The sequence below is a fragment of the Schistocerca piceifrons genome, chromosome 7 (assembly GCF_021461385.2).
Source record: "Schistocerca piceifrons isolate TAMUIC-IGC-003096 chromosome 7, iqSchPice1.1, whole genome shotgun sequence".
NCBI lineage: Eukaryota > Metazoa > Arthropoda > Insecta > Orthoptera > Acrididae > Schistocerca > Schistocerca piceifrons.
In genome coordinates, this window is record NC_060144.1 from 388,979,843 (window position 1) to 389,002,219 (window position 22,377).

Here is a 22,377-nt window from a genome sequence, read left to right on the forward strand (position 1 = left end):
GATTCACACAGTCTAAAGCCTTTGACAGGTCACAGAATATGCCAGTTGCCTCTAATTTGTTGTCTAGCGAGTTAAGGACATCTTCACTGTAAGTGTAAATAACCTTCTCAATATCAGAACCCTTAAGAAGCCCAAACTGTGACTCTGACAGTATTTTCACTAAGGTGCTTAAGTAGACGCTTGAACATAACCTTTTCAAAGATTTTTGAAAAAGCTGACAAAAGTGAGATCGGTTGGTAATTTGACGGCATTTCTTTGTCCCCTTTCTTGTGGAGAGGTATAACTTCAGCATATTTAAGCCAGTCCGAGAATGTTCCTATGATAAGTGATTGATTACACAAATAACTTAAGATATGACTAAGCTCACATGAACACTCTTTTATTAACTTTGTTGATATGTAATCATAACCACTAGAATGCTTTCATTTCAAGGTTTTTATGATGGACTCTATTTCTTTGGGTGAAGTATGTGTCAATTCCATTTTACTGAGATTGCTTGTGTGCATTGGTCTCAGATATTCCATTGCATTATTTACTGAACCTGACAACCCCATGCTATCAGTAACAGAGACAAAACACTTGTTTAAATGGTTTGCAACACAACATGCATTTATTACCAGGGCTTCATTTATTTTTAGAGCTATTTGTTCCTCCTCATTTCTGGTCTACTTGTCTCTGACTTAACTATATCCCACATTTCCAGAATGAGATTTTCACTCTGCAGCGGAGTGTGCACTGATATGAAACTTCCTGGCAGATTAAAACTGTGTGCCGGACCGAGACTCAAACTCGGGACCTTTGCCTTTCAACACGAAAAGTAGTCTACTTCACATATTTTCATACGCTTATGTCGTATGGTACTATTTTTTGGGGTAATTCTGATTCAAAATGGGTATTTTTGGCTCAAAAACGGGCTGTTAGAGCTATATGTGGTGTAAGTTCGAGAACCTCTTGTCGATCCCTATTCAATAGTCTGGGAATTATGACATTGCCCTCACAGTATATATTTTCTTTAATGTCGTTTGTTGTTAGCAATATTAGCTTATTCCCAAGAGTTAGCAGCTTTCACGCAGATAATACTAGGCAGAAATCAAATCTGCATGTGGAATGCACTTCCTTGACTCTTGTGCAGAAAGGAGTGCAGTATTCTGCTGCATCCATTTTCAATAAGCTACCACAAGAACTCAAAAATCTTAGCAGTAGCCCAAACACTTTTAAGTCTAAACTGAAGAGTTTCCTCATGGCTCACTCCTTCTATTCTGTCGAGGAGCTCCTGGAAGAGCTAAAAAATTAAGCAAATTCCAGTGTTACATTCTTGATTTTCTTTATTTAAACTAACGACTTGTCGCCTGAATATGTTTCTTATATTTCATTTTATCTGTTTCTACAATCGTGTTATAATTTCATGTATTGACTCGTTCCATGACCATGGAGACTTCTCCTAAATGTGGTCCCATGGAACAATAAATAAATAAATAAATAAATAAACAACAACAGAGCTATTCTTATTTTTACAGCTCAGCAGCAAAATCAATATACAGATGAACACTACTAGTAATGTGCAAAAAAGCAAATAAATAAATAAATAAGACAACGAAAAAAAGGGACTACTTACAGGGAACATTTTTGACACGAAAACAATAAGTGGGGCTTCCTTGCTGCTGTTACAGTCCATAAAAGCAGAGCGTAGGACTTGTGTTGGTACAGGAAGTGTGTCAAACCTCTGTGTGTGTGAACACATAAGTTTTTCTGCTTTTTCTTGAGAAAGATGAGATGGTGAAGGTAGCTTCGTGCAGACCATATCTGTAAACATGAACAAAAACTTAATAAAAACTGTGGGCAGAACTAGTTCAGTTGGTATGTTTTAAGCACCCAATGTGCATCCATCTACACTAAAAGCAATTTTCAGAACTGCAGCAGTTCACACAACCGTATTTTGAAATTACAGCAAAAATATAGATAAAAACAAACAGATGTGCGCGCACACACACACACACACACACACACACACACACACACACACACACACACACACACACACACATTATTTCTCTCTCATTTCAAATGATGCAGTACCAAGTATCTGTGCCTCTCCCCTGGTTAACAATAGGTACTCTACAAAGGATTAACTTTTAGCCACACAATTTGCACCCGGTTAGCAACTGCAATGAGCATTATAGGTGTACAGCCAACATTAGCATAACATGTGATTATTAATAGCAGTCTTGCCAGTGAAGTACTCTCTGCTGGTGCCATGAGCTACATATAACACAAACTTTATGAATTAAAGGGAATCAAATGGATCAAAAGCCAGAATTCTAAAATAGAAAGTGGCAGCTATATCTAAATGATCATTATTGTTTCCAGAAATAAAACTTATAATTTCACAATTTTGCATATACTTAAGCCTATAAATAGTAAAGGAAAGAGGATCAGGGTTTAACTTTTCATCAAATCATCACAGACAGCGCACAAGTTTCACTCAGACAAGAGTGAGGAGCAAAAGACTGGTAGTGTGTGTCTCAAAGAAGTCATCTTGGAACTTGCCTTGAGCTGTTTATGGAAACTAAGGAAGTTCTAACTCTGGATCGTTAGAAAGGAATTTGAACCTGGTAACTCCAAAATGCATGTCCAATATATTACACATTGCACATTTTCAAGGAGAATGAAAAAATCCACCTTGCATGTTTTTTTTAAATATATTTCTTGCCAAGTAATATTTTTATTGAAAGATCTGTAAGCTGTAAAACAATGGCATCTTCTTGTTGTGATTTCTGATATTTTTCCAGTATGACTGATAGATGCAATGATTTTGAGCATCCAACTTAATTGGCAATTTATTTAATGCTTATTATTTTGACATCTGCTTGACTTGTATTTGTCCGGTGCTGCGAGCAGTGATCTTACTTGTGGGTTAAAATACTGTTGCCAACATGGTTGGGTACACAAAACCATATGTAATAAAGTGGAACACATACAGCCACCCTTGCAATGTTATTTAATATATGGCTTCCAGTGTCAGTGCTTCAGTTCACCATCTTCAGGCCTTAACTGACATTGAGGGTGTTAACTCAAATCGTGTATACAACTGAAGCTGAGCCCCTCAATGTCAGTTACAGCCTGAAACTGGTGTACTAGAGCACTGAAACTGGTGGCCACATAATAAACAACATCGTACGAATGGCTGTAGGTATTCCATTTTATTACAGGAGTGAATGGCTGAAGTCCCCCAAACCTCCAATCTGAAGGATGGACATACAAAAACAAAAACATATGTTTTACACTCGATGTTGTTATTAAATTAGATATCTTCTCAAACTGTCGACTGGCAGAATTCACCCATGCATGCAACATCACCATCAGTCATTTGACATCCACTGCTGGATATAGGCCTCCTCTAAACTTTTCAGTGCACTGATGTCTCCAACTATATGCATCCAAGTTGCTTCCCTGTGTTTCTTATGTCATCAACTGACCTTGCATTCCATTAGGCTGCCATTCCATCCCCTCCCTCCTTGTAATGCAGCCATAATATCTTTCACCTACCATCCACTCACATGGATATTTGATCTGTCCGCTTTTGTTTCATGTTCATTTAAGTACAACTTCTGCTCCAGTCCATACATTGGGATATTTGTTACTTTTCCTGTCTCTTGTAGTAATTCCCAACACGCATTTCCCCATGACTCACAGAGTAAGTTTCAGTTTTTGAATATTAGAAGTCCATATCTGACTTCCATAACTCGTAACTAGTAGTATAAACTGATTGTCAACTTTGGTAACACACACACACACACACACACACACACACACAAATTGTGCACGGAGCAGTGGACTGAAAGGGGGAGATACAGGAAGAGGCACAATGTGGAGAAGTGGATGTGGGTGCAGGACAGGTGAAGTGGGTCATGGAGCAAGGGTGGAGGTGGGTGTGATGCTAGCTAGTTAGTTAAATGTTCCATAGATCATCTGAAAGATTCATTTATTGAAATGATGTGAAACAAGTCAGTCCACAGGCTGTGTGTACATGGTTAGTGTTAACACCGTTGAATACATTACTATTTTAGTCCTACTCGTGAAACTACACTTAAAAACAAGTCTGCCTAGGCCTAGCAGAGATTGAGGACAGGAGGATTAAATGATCAAAGAATGTGTTGCAAGCATAAACCCCACCTAAATAAACCACAGAAGCTGAAGTTGTGGAGAAGAAATCTCATGGCACTAGTTGAGAAGTAGCCACTGAAATTAAAGATGTTGTACTAAACTGTTTTGCTACTGAGTGGTCAGTTCTGCTCCTGGCCACAGTTTGGCAAGAATCATTCATTTGGTTAGACAGCTAGTTGGTAGTCATGCTCAAATAAAATTCTGTGCAGAAATTACAGCAAATCTGGTATATTATATGACTGGTTTGATCTTGTGATATGAAGGACAACCCCGTGACCAAACTGGAGTAGGTAAAGTTTGTTTGTTTACTTACTGCTGCTTAGGCCTAATTTTTTGAGTGCGCATTTTTAGCGTTATACCGCTGATTAAATATGTTCATTAGGGGCTTTCCAAGCTCACCATTAAAGGTTTTTCTTTTATTTGTGTATTGTTCTAGTAATCGCGAAAAGTTCATTTTGTTTACCTTTCGTGGCTTTGCCTTACTTTCCAAGTGAGCATACTTAGTGTTATACTGCAATCTTAGTGCATTTGCTATAGATTAACTGATAAATACATTCATTAGTGTGCTCTTCCTCCCCATGAACCATGGACCTTGCCGCTGATGGGGAGGCTTGCGTGCCTCAACGATACAGATAGCCGGAGGGGTAACTGTTGAAAGGCCAGACAAACATGTGGTTCCTGAAGAGGGGCAGCAGCCTTTTCAGTAGTTGCAGGGGCAACAATCTGGATGATTGACTGACCTGGCCTTGTAACACTAACCAAAACGGCCTTGCTGTGCTGGTAATGTGAACAGCTGAAAGCAAGGGGAAACTACAGCCGTAATTTTTCCCAAGGGCATGCAGCTTTACTGTATGGTTAAACGATGATTGTTTCCTCTTGGGTAAAATATTCCGGAGGTAAAATAGTCCTCCATTCGGATCTCCGGGCAGGGACTACTCAGGAGGACGTCGTTATCAGGACAAAGAAAACTGGCATTCTAAGCATCGGAGCGTGGAATGTCAGATCCCTTAATCGGGCAAGTAGGTTAGAAAATTTAAAAAGGGAAATGGATAGGTTAAAGTTATATATAGTGGGAATTAGTGAAGTTCAGTGGCAGGAGAAACAAGACTTTTGGGCAGGTGAATACAGGGTTATGAATACAAAATCAAAAAGAGGTAATGCACGAGTAGGTTTAATAATGAATAAAAAAATTAGGAGTGCGGGTAAACTACTACAAACAGCATAGTGAACGCATTATTGTGGCTAAGATAGAAACGAAGCCCACGGCTACTACAGTAGTATAAGTTTATATGCTAACTAGCTCTGCAGATGATGAAGAAATTGATGAAATGTATGATGAGATAAAAGAAATTATTCAGGTAGTGAAGGGAGACAAAAATTTAATAGTCATGGGTGACTGGAATTCGACAGTAGGAAAAGGAAGAGAAGGAAACATAGTAGGTGAATATGGATTGGGGCTAAGAAATGAAAGAGGAAGCCGCCTGGTAGAATTTTGCACAGAGCATAACTTAATCATAGCTAACACTTGGTTCAAGAATCATGAAAGAAGGTTGTACACATGGAAGAATCCTGGAGATACTAGAAGGTTTCAGATAGATTATATAATGGTAAGACAGAGATTTAGGAACCAGATTTTAAATTGTAAGACATTTCCAGGGGCAGATGTAGACTTTGACCACAATCTATTGGTTATGAACTGTAGATTAAAACTGAAGAAACTGCAAAAAGGTGGGAATGTAAGGAGATGGGACCTGGATAAACTGAATGAACCAGAGGTTGTACGGAGATTCAGGGAGAGCATAAGGGAACAATTGACAAGAATGGGGGAAAGAAATACAGTAGAAGAAGAATGGGCAGCTTTGAGGAATGAAATAGTGAAGGCAGCAGAGGCTCAAGTAGGTAAAAAGACGAGGGCTAATAGAATTCCTTGGGTAACAGAAGAGATACTGAATTTAATTGATGAAATGAGAAAATACAAAAATGCAGTAAGTGAAGCAGGCAAAAAGGAATACAAACGTCTCAAAAATGAGATCGACAGGAAGTGTAAAATGGCTAAGCATGGGTGGCTAGAGGACAAATGTAAGGATGTAGAGGCTTATCTCATGAGGGGTAAGATAGATACTGCCCTACAGGAAAACATTCCATTAGAACTACTGACAGCCTTGGGAGAGCCAGTCCTGACAAAACTCTACCATCTGGTGAGCAAGATGTGTGGGACAGGCGAAATTCCCTCAGACTTCAAGAAGAATATGATAATTCCAATCCCAAAGAAAGCAGGTGTTGACAGATGTGAAAATTACCGAACTATTAGTTTAATAAGTCACAGCTGCAAAATACTAATGCAAATTCTTTACAGACGAAGGGAAAAACTGGTAGAAGCCGACCTCGGGGAAGATCAGTATGGATTCCGTAAAAATGTTGGAACACGTGAGGCAATACTGACCTTATGACTTATCTTAAAAGAAAGATTAAGGAAAGGCAAACCTATGTTTCTAGCATTTGTAGACTTAGAGAAAGCTTTTGACAATGTTGACTGGAATACTCTCTTTCAAATTTTGAAGGTGGCAGGGGTAAAATACAGGGAGCGGAAGGCTACTTACAATTTGTACAGAAAACAGATGGCAGTTATAAGAGTCGAGGGACATGAAAGGGAAGCAGTGGTTGGGAGGGGAGTGAGACAGGGTTGTAGCCTCTCCCCAAAGCTATTCGATCTGTATATTGAGCAAGCAGTAAAGGAAACAAAAAAAAGTTTGGAGTAGGTATTAAAATCCATTGAGAAGAAATAAAAACTTTGAGGTTCGCTGATGGGATTGTAATTCTGTCAGAGACAGCAAAGGACTTGGAAGAGCAGTTGAAGAGAATGGACAGTGTCTTGAAAGGAGGGTATAAGATGAACATCAACAAAAGGAAAACTAGGATAATGCAATGTAGTCTAATTAAGTCAGGTGATGCTGAGGGAATTAGATTAGGAAATGAGACACTTAAAGTAGTAAAAGAGTTTTGCTATTTGGGGAGCAAAATAACTGATGATGGGCGAAGTAAAGAGGATATAAAATGTAGACTGGCAATGGCAAGGAAACCGTTCCTGAAGAAGAGAAATTTGTTAACATCGAGTACAGATTTAAGTGTCAGGAAGTCGTTTCTGAAAGTATTTGTGTGGAGTGTAGCCATATATGGAAGTGAAATATGGACGATAAATAGTTTAGACAAGAAGAGAATAGAAGCTTTCGAAATGTGGTGCTACAGAAGAATGCTGAAGATTAGATGGGTAGATCACATAACTAATGAGGAGGTGTTGAATAGAATTGGGGAGAAGAGGATTTTGTGGCACAACTTGACCAGAAGAAGGGATCGGTTGGTAGGACATGTTCTGAGGCATCAAGGGATCACTAATTTAGTACTGGAGGGCAGCGTGGAGGGTAAAAATCGTAGAGGGAGACCAAGAGATGAATACACTAAGCAGATTCAGAAGGGTGTAGGCTGCAGTAGGTAATGGGAGATGAAGAAGCTTGCACAGGATAGAGCAGCATGGAGAGCTGTATCAAACCAGTATCTGGACTGAAAACAACAACAACAACAGTGTGCTCTTCAAGCTTGCCATTAAAGGTTTTTCTTTTATTTGTGTATTCTTCCAGTAATCGCAAAAAGTTTGTTTTGGTTACATTCAGCTGTTTAGGTCTAATTTTTGAATGCACATCTTTAGCGTTATACCACAAATTTAAGTGCATTTGCTAATAGTTTACTTACATATTAGTTTCCAAAACATATTTAGTGTCCTTTTACTTCTGTATTTAATATATTACCATTATCACTTAGTAAATCTCTTAACTAATTTCCAAACTACCATGGATACTAAGTGTGTGAGGAAAGTTAGTTCAGGGGTTTTGTGCAGCTGTTGTGACAGGTGGTTTCATTAGGGAAATTGTAGCAGTGTGGGAATTGGGGAAGCAAACGAGACTCTCCCATTCTTTTGCAGGGTTTGCTCGAGAGATAGGATAATAGCTGAACAGGAGGAAAACATTAGAGCCCTTCAGGCTGATTTGGACAGAGCGAGGGAGGACCTGAAAAGGTTAAGGGGGGAGGAGGGTAAACAGCGGTGGGAAGTGGTAGCTGGGAACAGGGGCCACAGAAAGAGAACAGTGTATGACAGTTTCCCAATTGGCACAACCAATAGATTTGCCTTGCTACCACAGTTAAGTGAGGAAGAGGCTCCAGTAGAAGTAGCTGTAGTTAAGATGCAACAGAATCTCACTAGGAAACCAACTGCTTCAAAAAAAGTAGAAAGTAAGAGGAAAGTTCTGTTGCTAGGTAGCAGCCATGGAATAGGTGTGGGCCAGATTTTGCAGGAAAAATTAGGTGACAGGTACCAGGTCACAAACTTTTTCAAGCCAAGTGCATGTCTTAGCCAGGTGGTAGAGGGTATACGTTCCTTGTGAATAGGTTTCTCAAAGCAGGATCACGTGACGATAGTAGTGGGAAACAGTATTGGAAGGGATCAGGGCTGCAGTATTGAGTGTGAGCTGGTGAAATTAGCCTCTGCAACAACCCATACCAATGTTGGGTTGGTGCCTCCTTTCGTGCAGCATGATCAGCACCAGTTGAACCCCTCTGTCAGGAGGGTAAATATGGAGTTGGATCAGTTGCATAGGGTGGCCACTCTGTCAGACATTGGTTTGGTTCCTGTTGAGGCTATTGATCAGGGGGGATTTCACAAGGCATGGCCTACACCTCAATAGGAAAGGGAAGGGTAAACTGGCAGGATAGTTAGCGAAATACATAAGGGGGGACACTAGTACTCATGGATGTACCTCTTTTTTAGACTAATATCAGAGTCCAATGAGAAGTTCAGGCAGGCAGGTGCTAAAGAGGTCCAAAACTCACAAGATTCTCACAACAGTAAAGTAAATAATAATGTTACCATATTTAACCAAAATATTGGTGGATTAAAGAAAAAAGTAGATGAGCTCCTGGTTTGTTTAGATGACACTGAATCTGATAATGTAATAGATATACTATGCCTGTCTGAGCATCACATTGTGTCTGATACGGAAAGGGTAAATATCAGTGGTTATAAACTAGCTGCACATATGAGTACAGAGAGTAAGGTGAGAGGAGGAGTTGGCATATATGTCAAAAGTTAGCACTGTGTAAAAAGCTTAGATACAAAAAAGTTTTGTCTGGAGCAACATATAGAAGCATGTGCCTGTCAACTTAAACTGAAGGAGGGCTCTTTTATAATTGTAACAGTATATAGGTCCCCTTCAGGAAACTTTCATTTATTCCTGGAGAACTTGGATACCTTGTTGTGCTATCTGTCAGATAGGGGAAAGCAAATTATTATTTGTAGGGACTTCAATGTTGATTCACTGAAAGAGTGAAATGTGAAGAATGACCTGGAAGTCCTGCTCGGTTCTTTCAATTTGACATCTGTCATTGATTTTCCTACTCAGGTAGTAAAGGAGAGCAGCACATTGATAGATAACACTTTTATAGACCAAGATAAGTTTCAAAAAAATAAATTCTTGTCCTGTTGAGAATGGCCTTTCTGATCATGGTGCTCAGCTAGTTACAGTATATGACATAGCTCCATTCCGTAAATCAAAACTACCCTCCAAAGTTGTGTGTTCAGTTAATGACTCAACAATTAGAACTTTCAGGGAAAATCTTCAGCAGTTAGGCTGGGATAAGGTGTACCAGGAACCCAATGCTAAGTTAAAATAAAACTTATATCATGATACACTTGTAAGAGAATTTGAAAACTGTTTCCCCAAGAAACTAGTTAAATCTAATTATAAGAAAACATGCAAAAAACCTTGGCTTGCTAAAGGAATAAAAATATCTTGTAACCACAAAAGGGAACTGTATCTAACAACAAGAAAGGGTAATGACCCAGAAACAGTCAAATATCATAAAAACTACTGTGCTACATTAAGAAAGGTTATTAAAAAGTCCAGAAGTATGTGCATCATGTCTGAGATTAATGCCTCTGATAACAAAATCAAATCAATTTGGAATATTATTACAAGAGAGGCAGGGCAACCAAGAGTACAGGATGACGGCATTACCATCAAAGCGAATGGAAACTTGACAAACAACAAGCCGGAAGTCGAAAACATTTTGAATAATCATTTTTTAAATGTTGTAGAGGAAATAGGATCTAAATGTTCATTGGAAGAAGCAAGGCAGTTAATGGAAGAGGCCTTACCCACACAATTTGATACAATTGAAATTCCACCCACCTCTCCATCTGAAATTAGGAAGATAATAAACTCTCTCAAGAATAAAAGCTCACATGGAATTGATGGCATTTCCAGCAGGATAATAAGAGCTTGTTCCCAAGAGATAAGTGGGATTCTTAGCCACATATGTAATAGCTCTCTGAAGCAGGGTATTTTCTCAGATAGACTGAAGTATGCCACTGTTAAACCACTGCAAAAAAAAAAAAGGGGGGGGGGGGGGGTCGATACGTCTGATGTCAACAACTACCATCCAGTCTCTCTTCTGACTGCCTTATCCAAAATTCTTGAAAATGTAATGTATTGTACAGTAGCTTCACACCTTCGTAAAAATAAAGTTTTAACAAAATGTCAGTTTGGTTTCCAGAAAGGTTTTTCAATGGAAAATGGTATATATACTTTCACTAATGAAATATTAAATGCTCTGAATAAACAGAACTCACCCGTTGGGATTTTTTATAATCTCTTAAAGGCTATTGACTGTGTAAATCATGGAATAGTTCTAGATAAGCTCAAGTACTGTGGTATGAATGGGCAGCACTCAAATGGTTTAAATCATACCTAACTGGAAGAGTGCAGAAAGTTGAAATAAGCAGTTCACATAATATGCAAAAAACTGGTGATTTCTCAAACTGGGGAAAAATCAAGAATGGGGTGCTGCAAGGTTCGGTCTTGGGTACTCTGCTGTTCTTAATATATATTAATGACTTGCCATTCTATATTCATGATGATGCAAAGCTGGTACCTTTTGCTGGTGATAAAAGTATAGCTATCATACCCAACAGACAAGAATCAGTGATGAAATTGTAAACAATGTTTTTCAGAAAATCAATAAGTGGGTCTCTGCAAATGGTTTCTCATTAAACACAGTATATACAGTTCCACACAGTAAATGGAATGATACCATAATAAATATAGACTTCAATCAGAAATTGGTAGATAAGGTAGAATATTCAAAATTTCTAGGTGTATGCATTGATGAGGGGTTGAACTGGAAAAAACACACTGAAGATCTGCTGAAACATTTGAGTTCAGCTATTTATACTATTAGGGTCATTGCAAATTTTGGCGATATACATCTCAGTAAATTAGCTTACCATGCCCATTTTCATTCTCTGCTTTCATATGGCATCACATTCTGGAGTAACTCATCATTGAGTAAAAGAGTGTTCATTGCACAAAAGCATGTAATCAGAATAACTGCTGGACCTCATCCAAGATCATCCAGTAGACAACTTATTTAAAGAGCTAGGGATATATATATATATATAAAAAAAAATAGAGGGAAACATTCCACGTGGGAAAAATATATCTAAAAAGAAAGATGATGAAACTTACCAAACAAAAGCGCTGGCAGGTCGATAGACACACAAACAAACACACAAAATTCTAGCTTTCGCAACCAATGGTTGCCTCGTCAGGAAAGAGGGAAGGAGAAGGAAAGACAAAAGGATATGGGTTTTAAGGGAGTGGGTAAGGAGTCATTCCAATCCCGGGAGCGGAAAGACTTACCTTAGGGGGAAAAAAGGACAGGTATACACTCGCACACACACACAGCATATAAAAAGAAAGATGATGAAACTTACCAAACAAAAGCGCTGGCAGGTCGACAGACACACAAACAAACACAAACATACACACAAAATTCTAGCTTTCGCAACCAATGGTTGCCTCGTCAGGAAAGAGGGAAGGAGAAGGAAAGACAAAAGGATATGGGTTTTAAGGGAGAGGGTAAGGAGTCATTCCAATCCCGTGGAATGTTTCCCTCTATATATAGTGGAGTAAAAACTTTGAGTCAGGTTTATCTTTTATAGACACCTCATGATCTATGGAACAAGTACTAAAGTACTAATCTAATCTAATCTAATCTGTGGTAGGAAGGTGTATCGGACAGATCTTCCAGCTGCGTCTTCCACAGGGCTATGATGAATTTGGCAGTAGATGTAGTGTAAGAATGGACCAAGATATTTCATAATTTGGAAAGGCAGTAGAGTAAAAACTCTGAGACAGGTTGGAAGGATTGTGTGTAGCATGTGTCTCATGTCCAGGTACAATGATAAATAGTAAAGCCCCAGTGAAAGATTTGGTTCAGTTGTTCCAATCTGGTATGATATTGGCTGATGAAGTAGCTGACTCCTGGGGCTAGTCAGAGAATTAGGGGGTGCCACGCCATAATGTTTACTGTGAATATAGTATACAGAACATGGACTCAACTAACTAAGAGACTAAAAGGCCATCTGTTTGTATATTTTCAGAATTAACTAACTACAAATTTTATTTGGCTGCAATAAACTGTTAACTTTAGGAACCAAAGAGAAGTTAGTGGAGCTTCAAGAGGAGATAAACAAGATCAAATGGTATATAATGGGACCATGGTAAGTGCAGCAAAAAAAAGGTAACTTACGACCAGCAATAATTTAGCTTGTCTCCAAAACCTACTATTTTTGAAATGGTTGATTTTTGGTTATAAATTATTCATTCCACATTACTGAGATTACAACTCATATGGAGGCATGTAGATAGTCCTTTTTCCTTCATTCTATTTGCAAGTGGAACAGAAAAGGAAATGACTCAGAGGGTAAATGGTACCCTCCGTCACACACCAGAGTGTGGATGCAGATATAGATAAATGTTACTCTTTGCATTATCACCTTGTGAATTCAACAGTGAGAACATTCATCTGCGATTCCTGCAATATGATGCTAAAGCTACTCCCTAAAATTCAAGTTTTTCTCTTGAACCTGCTATTTTTAGTGATGTGGTATGCAATTGTGCCCCTGTTATAAAATTTGTATAAGCTAAAATAGTAGGTTTTGGAAACAAGCTACTATTTATTCAGCCTCATAATTTTATAGCTATCTCGTGACTGTTGATTATACCAAACAGTATAGTTAGTACAGTTTAATTTGTTTGATGGATGGTATATGCAAGAAGAACATGAATGTTTTTTCCCAGAAGTATTCTCAGGGATATAACACAATAATCTTCCATAAATTCATACCCAAGAGTAATTTGAAAGTCTGTTTTAATTTTTACTGTTTAGTTTCAAACCATGTTCAATGTTTTTCATCATATTTCTTTTAATTCAATTAGATTAAACTAGTGTTCCAAGTAGCCTAGTACTTACAAGTACAGATGTACCATCAGCAAAAATAAATGGGCAGGGATTTATGTTTAGAGGTAAAACACACAGATGCTTGTATAGGTCAACTGATTTGTGAGACTATAAAAAAGAGGCACTAGCTAAACTTTTCAAAGATGGCAGTATAAGCAGCTGTGATATTCTTAAAGGACTCTACTCAAAGTCTGCAGGAAGTCCCTTAGGATAACTACAAAAAAAATCTGAGCTGGAGCTTCAGCTTATTTCTCATAACACAAGAATAACGTTTGGTACAGCTCCAATTCACATGACAATTATACTGAAACAATGGTTGTAGTTTTTGTGGAGAGTGTACACATCAATGGTTATTCTGACTCATGAAAGCATCTCTCTTTTTTCATTTCATTTTGCATTTTTTACATGCATCTGTTTCTTTTTTGCTGGCCTGTATTGGTCTACATCTGCTGTTTACTATTTATTTGGTACTTCTAACTCTTCCAATCATATTTCAGTCCATTGCATTTCACATTTTAACATGAACTGCTTACATTCTCTTCACGTAGTTACATAACAGTAACTTCGCATGTGACATAATGACATGATTCAGAAGCCGTCTCTTGCACGTTCTATCCAGCAAAATTGCTAGCATGTCTTGCAATGTGTCTCTGTATGAGAGTATAGTGTGATGTATCTTTCCTACCCAGCCCTACATCTTCAATGAAAACTTAGGTTACTTAATGGAGCTTTTTCAGTGCATTTTGTCATTATGTTTGACAAGACTTCTTGCGGGCTGTTAACAAAATTTATTTTTGTACGTGGGCACATCCTGGAACATCTCCAACACTGTAAGGCCATGGTTATGTTCCCAAACATTCAGCACTCAACATTAGATGAGGTATGAGGTCCAACTATGTAGACAGCTTTTCTAAACACAAGTATTTCTATCAAGCTATGACGGCCCTCTTTGTTAGAATTCATAAAAGAGAACATATTTTGTAAATAAATATTCTATTTATTTTAACAAAAAATATGTTGCACAGTTATTCCCCAAAGCAAAAGTTAATTTTTGTTTAATCAGTTCTAATATATTCTGCATTTAGGACATTTTCAGTACAATTACTAATGATACAAAAACATGTAGATGCTATCATTCAATGAGTAACTAATTGTATCAAATGAGTATTCATTTTCAGGAAGCCAAATGTGTAGTACTGCCAGTAGACACATATACAAACACAAGAGACACACTACCTAGCTTTTAGAACTAATGGCTCCTCCATCAGTGATGAGAGAGGACTAGGTTTGGGAAGGTTATAAAGGAAGGGCAGATCACTCAAGCTCCTGAATGAGATACACCTACCTGTAGTCAGGGAGTAGTTGGACAAAGATGAAAGAGGATGTGTCAGAGATAACAGGTCAGAGTTGGTACATTAGTAAGCAATGTACCAACTCCAGTCCAGATATAAGGACAGAGTGAGAAGTAAACACAGATTGGGAAGAAAAGAGATGAATAGTGTAATTAAGAGTCAGGACAGAAAAAAATGTCACAATAAACAAATAATTATACATCCTTACTTCTCACTCTTTCCTTATCTCTGACACAATGCTTACCAATGTACCACTCTGACCAGCTGTTCTGACACCTCATCCATCATCTTTGGTGAACCTCCTCTTCGCCACAAGTAGTTCACTCTTCTCCCTCCTTCTGGGGGCTGAGTGGTCTGCCATTCTTTTTTAAGCTAGAAAGTGTGTCTCTTTTACTTTTATGTGTATCTATTGGCAGTACTACACATTTTGCCTTCTGAAGGTAAGCACTACAAGCACTAGCCAGCAATTCCATATTACAAGAAATTAATTACATATACATCATTTTTTTAAGAAAAGAAAGAGTGAAAGAAACATATTAATACAAATAAACTCCATAACCTGAAGTCTAAAGTGTGATGAGTCTAGGAAACTGGATGAGATCCTTGGGCTAAAAATGAATATTTGGTGTTAAATGAATTAGTAATTAAAGTACTGTAATACACTATGGACATAACAATGAGTTATATCACTGCAATCTGTAAGACATGTAACCATATTTCCTACATACAAATGAGACAACAAAAATGTGGCTACATATAGATGATATAAATAAAACTTGCCACTATTTTTTCCTCATAACCTTGAAGAATATCAGTTGTGTAATAAAACATTATGTATCACACAAACCAACAACTGCAGTAAGCTGTTGTACAGTATGAAGCTGATTATTAAACCAAAATTACACCTTCTTGCAACTGTTCATCATCATGTATGGTAGAAAAAGAAAGGAATTTCTCACAAATGCAATTTCAAGAAGTTTGTTGCTTTGAAAAAGAATTATAATGTTACAGATAACTGCTTGAATTTCAATATTTATATTACCAAGAATAGCTGAAGAGAGAGGTAACCACTGAGAGCAGACTGCTTGTAGCTGTACCTTGCCATCTGTATGACGCAAGTCTCTAGTTGTTAATTTGACATTCAAACTCTCACAAATCTTCTGCAGTCGTTCCTTATCCTGGAAGAAAAAGAAAAATCTGCTGAATAAATTCAGAAAATAAATTATTTTTAAAATTATACAAGGTGTACAACTTTGCTTGCACTGTTTGCCGATAGGTGGCGACAACAGTAAGTAGCGGTCAAAAGAAACAGATTGCAGACGTCAGGCAGTTAGTTTGGACCTCGGTCAACATAACCTCATACAAACATCAGTCAATTTGTTTCTGCTTCATAGAGTTATTCTTGATTGAAAATGTCAGTTTACGAGCCTAATTCTCGTCATTTGCAGGAGGTTTTACTGTTTTGTTTCCATATGAAGAAAGCGGCTGAGTCTCAACGAATGCTCTCAAGTACATATGGTAAGGATGCTATTAGTGAAATAATGTGTTGTGAGTGGTTTCAATGCTTCAAGAACGGTGATTTTAATGGCGTAGACCAGCATAGTGGTGGAAGAGAGAATGTTTTCGAAGATGCAGAATTGGAGACATTGCTGAGTGCAGACTCACATCAAATTCAAGAAGAATTGGCATGATTAGTGGGAGTGACACAGCAAGCCATTTCAAAATGTCTCACAGCTATGGGCATGATTCAGAAAGAAGGAACTTGGGTCTCGTGTGAGCTGAAACCAAGAGACATTAAATGGCGATTGTGTGTTTGTGAACAGTTGCTTCAGAGGCAAAAACGGAAGGGATTTCTGCATTGCATTGTGACTGGGGACGAAAAATGGGTTCATTATGATAACCCTAAATGCAAAAAATCATGGGGATATCCAGGCCATGCTTCCACGTCGACGGCCAAACTGAACATTCGCGGCTCCTAGATCATGCTCTGCATTTGGTGGGACCTGCTCGGTGTCGTGTACTATGAGGTGTTAAAACCAAATGAAACAATCACAGGTGCTCATTATCGAATACAAATAATGCGTTTGAGCAGAGCATTAAAAGACAAATGGCCACAATACAGCGTGAGATACGATAAAGTGATTTTGCACTACGACAACGCTTGACCCCACGTTACAAAAGAGGTCAAAACATACTTGGAAACATTAAAATGGGAAAACCTACCCCACCTAGATAAATGGCGCATGACCCGGCTGATCAACACTTATGATCTCATGAAGAAGTCACAAATTGAGTCGATTCATGGATCACTTCAAAAGATGAACAATTTTTTCGACACAGGATTCATACATTGCTCGAAAGATGGGAGAAAGTAGTGGCCAGTGATGAAAAATACTTTGAATGATACATGTGCAATCAATTTGTTTCATTAAAGCCTCAAATGTTGGGGAAAAAACAGCAGAAGCAAAGTTGAACACCTTTTATGTATTTTATCACATCACTTCGAAATACTGACTAAATTTGTCCACTTGTCTATAGTAACCTTAATGTCAGTAAACATTAAGCCATTCAAATGATGGAAACAAAAGAAAGGAATAAAAAATTACACACACTTAAGACATTAATTATGATTTATCTACTCCATAAGGTATTCATGTAGTGTACAAGATCAAAATACACTTAACCCAGTGATATCAATTTTAAATACTCAACTGCTTGCTGTGAAATCAGATTTAATTAATATCAGTTAGTATTAGCTAATATGATGTTTGGGTAGTCTTCTACATGTAGGACAACACCACAGTTTCCGCACAGCCATGCACTTTCATTTCTTTTTTCTCTGCGATTACGGCTCTTCATTCCATGTGACTGGGTTAATATTTTTACTCTTTTACTGAGAGCCACAACAGGCATACATCTGGCAGAGACAATGTAGTCAGTCAGAACAATATAGCCCTTTGTGTAGTTTTTGTTAGCCCTGTAACTTGTTCCATTATCTGTATTCCACCCAGGACTTTCCAGTACCATATTAATATGAGCTGGATTCTAGGAAAGACAAATAACCTACTACGTGATAGTAATAGAAGAATATAAGGGTTACCAAATTTCATGAAGTTTTTTTTAAGACTGTGTCTAGTGTAATAATAAGAAGAGTCATAAAAATTTCTTCATATTTTTGTATTTTCCTTGTCTTCTCATGTCAGTCCAAGGAAAAGTTGAAAACTGTAATTTCTCAGTGTGCTGGCAGACAGAGTGCACTGTGTGTGTGTGTGTGTGTGTGTGTGTGTGTGTCGTGGTGGCAGATCTCTTCAAGGCATAGAACAGCTTAAAGGCTGGTGCTGTGATTGTTGTGTGGCAAAATGGTTCAGTGTGGTTCTGTTCATCAGACTGGGTACTAGTTTACTAGTTTTTCAAATGTCTGTGACTGTTCAGCACAGAACCCCGTGCTCCACTGTCTGGTTCACTGCATGTCACAGGTTTCTGTCCTAATCAGGTGTATGACTGCAAGTTTTTCTTTGGAGGAATGTCTGTAGGTTGTCCTCATCCTCAGTCCATATCATGAAGATGGCACAAATGAATCTGAATTACACGGGAGTTTTGGGCTTCTGGTTGATTAGGAAGGATTCCTTTAAATGGCCCACGAACAGGGTAGCACAGGGTTGTGCCACACAGGTGACCCTGGCTACACCACAGGTTTGCTTGTAGGTGATGCCCTCACAGGACAAATAATTGTGGATGAGGATACAGTTGGTCATGGTGACAAAGAAGGAAGTTGTAGGTTTCCTAATTAGGAGCGAACATATTCAAAGACTTTATAAGAAGTGTCTCTACAGCAGGGTAGGATGGATGAAAATTCTTGTGTGTATGATAATGACAAGTTTCATAAAAGTTTAATCTTGAATTATCAGACAGTACTTAAAGTCTTTCGCCTAGGGTGGATGCATTCCCAAAGCCATCAGAGTTTCTTCACACATTACAGTTCATTCATTCATTCATTCATTCATTCATTGTGTTCAGCAGATCCCATCAAGGAGGAGAAACTCCACATTTCTGAGAGCTCTCCCTTCGGTGTGGTTTATGGAACATGCTGAAAAAATGACTGAATGAATGAAGAAACTAACATATGTGAAGAAACTAATGACTGCTCCCTGAAGACTGTGAGAAACACACCTATACAGAAAAATCTTATGGAACTTTTCATTATCACACTGAACACCCAAAAATATTCATCCTTGCCTTCATGTAGGTAGTGAAATATCTTCAAAGCAATTACTAATTCAGCAAACACAAAACTATCACTCACCTTTCTTACAATAATAGTGTCATACAATGACCAAATATTCTCCAACACAAACTGCACAAAAATAGGTTTTTTTGCTTTCTCCTGAGCTCCAGGCATCAGTTTACGTGTTTTACCATGGAGGTAGTAGTCTCCCCAAAGACAGTTCAGTAGTTCATCCTCAGAAATTTCCAGTTTTTTTGCATACAAAGATGCAAAGTCATGTAAACTGCAACAGATAATTCACATAATTCTCATTACAGAAGAAAGCAAGTAAATTATACAGTGAGATATTCAAAATAAATTACTTCTTGTAAAATTTATACAAAAATATGGCTATCGTGGAAAGGGTAGTTGCTATTCACCATATAGCGGACACACACACGAGATCACAGTCTCTGGCCTCAGCAGCAGCCAGAGACTGTGGTCATTTTGTGTGTGTGTGTGTGTGTGTGTGTGTGTGTGTGTGTGTGTGTTTAGGCTTTGTCTATTTCCAATGAAGGCATTGTGGTCAAAAGCTTAGTTTCTGACAGTCTTTTTGTTGTGCCTATCTGCAACTCAACATCTCAGCTTTATAGTGAGTAGCAACCATCCTTTTCATAATACTCTCATTATTCCATTCTGGATTTTCCATTGTTTAAAATATGGCTATTATTTGTTAAGCTTCTAAAATAAAACAAACAGGTTCAAAAATAAAACAAATTGAGGAAAACTAATCCACTAAAGTCATTTCACTTTACTGAGCATTCTTTTTGTGAGCCTGACATTTATCAGTTTCATCTTCAGAGTATTTATTGAAGAGTGGAACTTGCTCTTTGATGGATCAAACAAACCTGTGACCATACATATTACTCTCCTTTATATATGTTCAACATTCCTTGTTAGTCGTATTTGAAATATTATCAAAATCTGAAGGAATGTTTGTGCAGCTCTTTTCACAGGGTACTTCATTATAGATAACTGCAACATCTGCAAAGAGTCTGAATTATGATTAATATTGTCTCATAGGTCACCAAGATACAACACCAACAGCAAGGGTCCTCACATTTGCCTGGAATTCACTTGAAGTTACTTCTGTATTGTCAATGACTCTCCATGCAAGATAATACACTGTATCTTCCCTACTTAAAAAAAAAGAAAACACCCTCAATCAAGTGACAAATTTATATGAAATAGAGGATGGGGAAAGATAGGGAAAGGATGGATGGGAGACTCATGACTTCCACTCCATTGTGGTAATGCAATGGTGAAAATTGAAAACTTGTGCCAGACCGGGAATTGAACCGGGATTTATTACTTCTCATAAGTGGTTGTCTTAACAGCTTCAGTCGCCCAAAAGCAGACCCTGACTGACTCAAATTTCCAACTTATCACATGATGCAATGCAGTGCCCCTGATCCACCAAATCCCTACTCACAAATTATTGATCCCGAAGGAGTTCAGATGATATTAGTGCATCTACACTGAAACAAACATCAAGGAACTGCTGCACTTTTACAGAAATGTACTTAGCTGTGCGGTTTCTGTTATGCTGGACATGTCTGACAGAACAGAGAATGGAGAAGAAAGGGAGAGGATGGGTGGAAAACTCATGTCTTCCAGCCATACAGGACATTGTGGTAACGCAATGGCGAAAGTTGAAAACTTTCCAGTCTGGCACAAGTTTCTGTTTTTGCCACTGCATTATCACAACACCCTGTGTGGGTGGAAGTCACCGGTATCCCACCCATCCTTTATCTTTCTTTCCCCATCCTCTATTTCATATAAATATTTGCACCAGCTGCTTGATCTACAAGTGATGTCTGTTCTGTGAGACTTGTCTGACAGAACAGACACTACTTACACCACTTACTAGTCACGAATTTCACTTGATACTCCATTTGATATTACTTTCATTGTTAAGCACTGGAGTGATGTTGAATTAAAGCTTTTCATAAATCCACAAATACTGCATCTGTCTGTCAATCTTGATTCCCAGCTTTCAGGATGTTGTGAAAGATGTGCGAGTTGGATTTCGCATGATTAATGTTTTAGAAATCCATGCTGGTTGATGTGAAGGAGGTCATTCTGTTCAAGATACTTCATAGCACTTAAGTTCTATTTATATTTTAAGATTATACAGCAGTTGTAGAGTCGTAAAACTGCCAGCCCTTACATACGACCAGAATTTCTTTGGATTTTATGAGAGGTCTTCCGATAAGGTTTCTCCACAGTGAACAATACAGGCTTCACACATTGCTTTCTCGACAGCCAAATGCATTTCATTTATCATTTCTCACTTTCATTAACTGTTGACTCCTTATTAAACTTTAAACAATGTCAGCTCTTCATATGGTTTCAAAATGGTGCAAAGATTAAATGTACATGTAATTGTGTACTTCACAACACAAACAAAAAACAGAACATCAGTGAATTACAACTGGAATCATCTGACTCACACAAATATCTGGTTGTAACAGTTTCTAGGAATAGGAACTGGAATAATCATACAGGTTCCGTTGTAGGTAAAGCAGACTTTGACTGATTCATAGGAAATGGAAAATGTCATCATTCTACACAGCTTACAAGAGACTTGTACAGCTCATCCTAGAATACTGCTCTAATGTGTGGGACCCATACCAAACAGAACTGCTAGGGGATGTTAAGTATCTACAAAGATGAATAGTAAGTATAGTCACAGATTTGTCTGACTCATGGGAGAGTGGCACAGAGACGCTGACAAATCTGAAATAGCACACGCTTCAAGAGAAATGCCAACTACCCAAGTGAGTAATCTGTGAATGCGTTACAAAATCCCACTTATTCTCCTGCAGGGACTGCAAAAGCATTATTACACCAATTACAGTGCACTCGGAGGCATGCCATCAATAATTCATGTTATATATTATTTATTAAAGGAATAATAAGAAGTCTTAATAAGTGGTACAAATATATCATCGTTTCTAAGCAACGTTTCAACATTTTTAAAAAAGAGTATAATTGAGTTTGTGCTATAATGTGCATAACACTTCAGAAACGAAACAAGTTATCAAATCAGAAAGTAGAATCCTGTTTTAAAAAAATTAAAATAAAAAATATATAAATTACTAACCAAATTTTAATAAAGTATCTGCTTATAAGAAATGCAAAATGAATTCATCTTACTTATATTACAAAGGAAAGCAACACTAACTGGTATAAATTTCATGCAAGGAAACTGGTATTACTGGAGGAAACATTGTTCTGGATGCA

The 22,377-nt window shown here is 37.9% G+C and overlaps 1 protein-coding gene across 1 annotated transcript in view; it reads right to left on the reverse strand.

Moving 5' to 3' along the window:
* The window catches only part of LOC124805356 (elongation factor-like GTPase 1), a 597,412-nt gene that overhangs the window by 508,217 nt on the left and 66,818 nt on the right, over window positions 1-22,377 (reverse strand). Inside the window, exons 7-9 of the mRNA XM_047265897.1 lie at window positions 19,171-19,375; window positions 15,910-16,045; window positions 1,616-1,803 (exon numbers count right to left, since the gene is read on the reverse strand). Of these exons, the coding sequence (XP_047121853.1) occupies window positions 1,616-1,803; window positions 15,910-16,045; window positions 19,171-19,375 (529 nt within the window). The remainder of the gene's footprint in view (window positions 1-1,615; window positions 1,804-15,909; window positions 16,046-19,170; window positions 19,376-22,377) is intronic.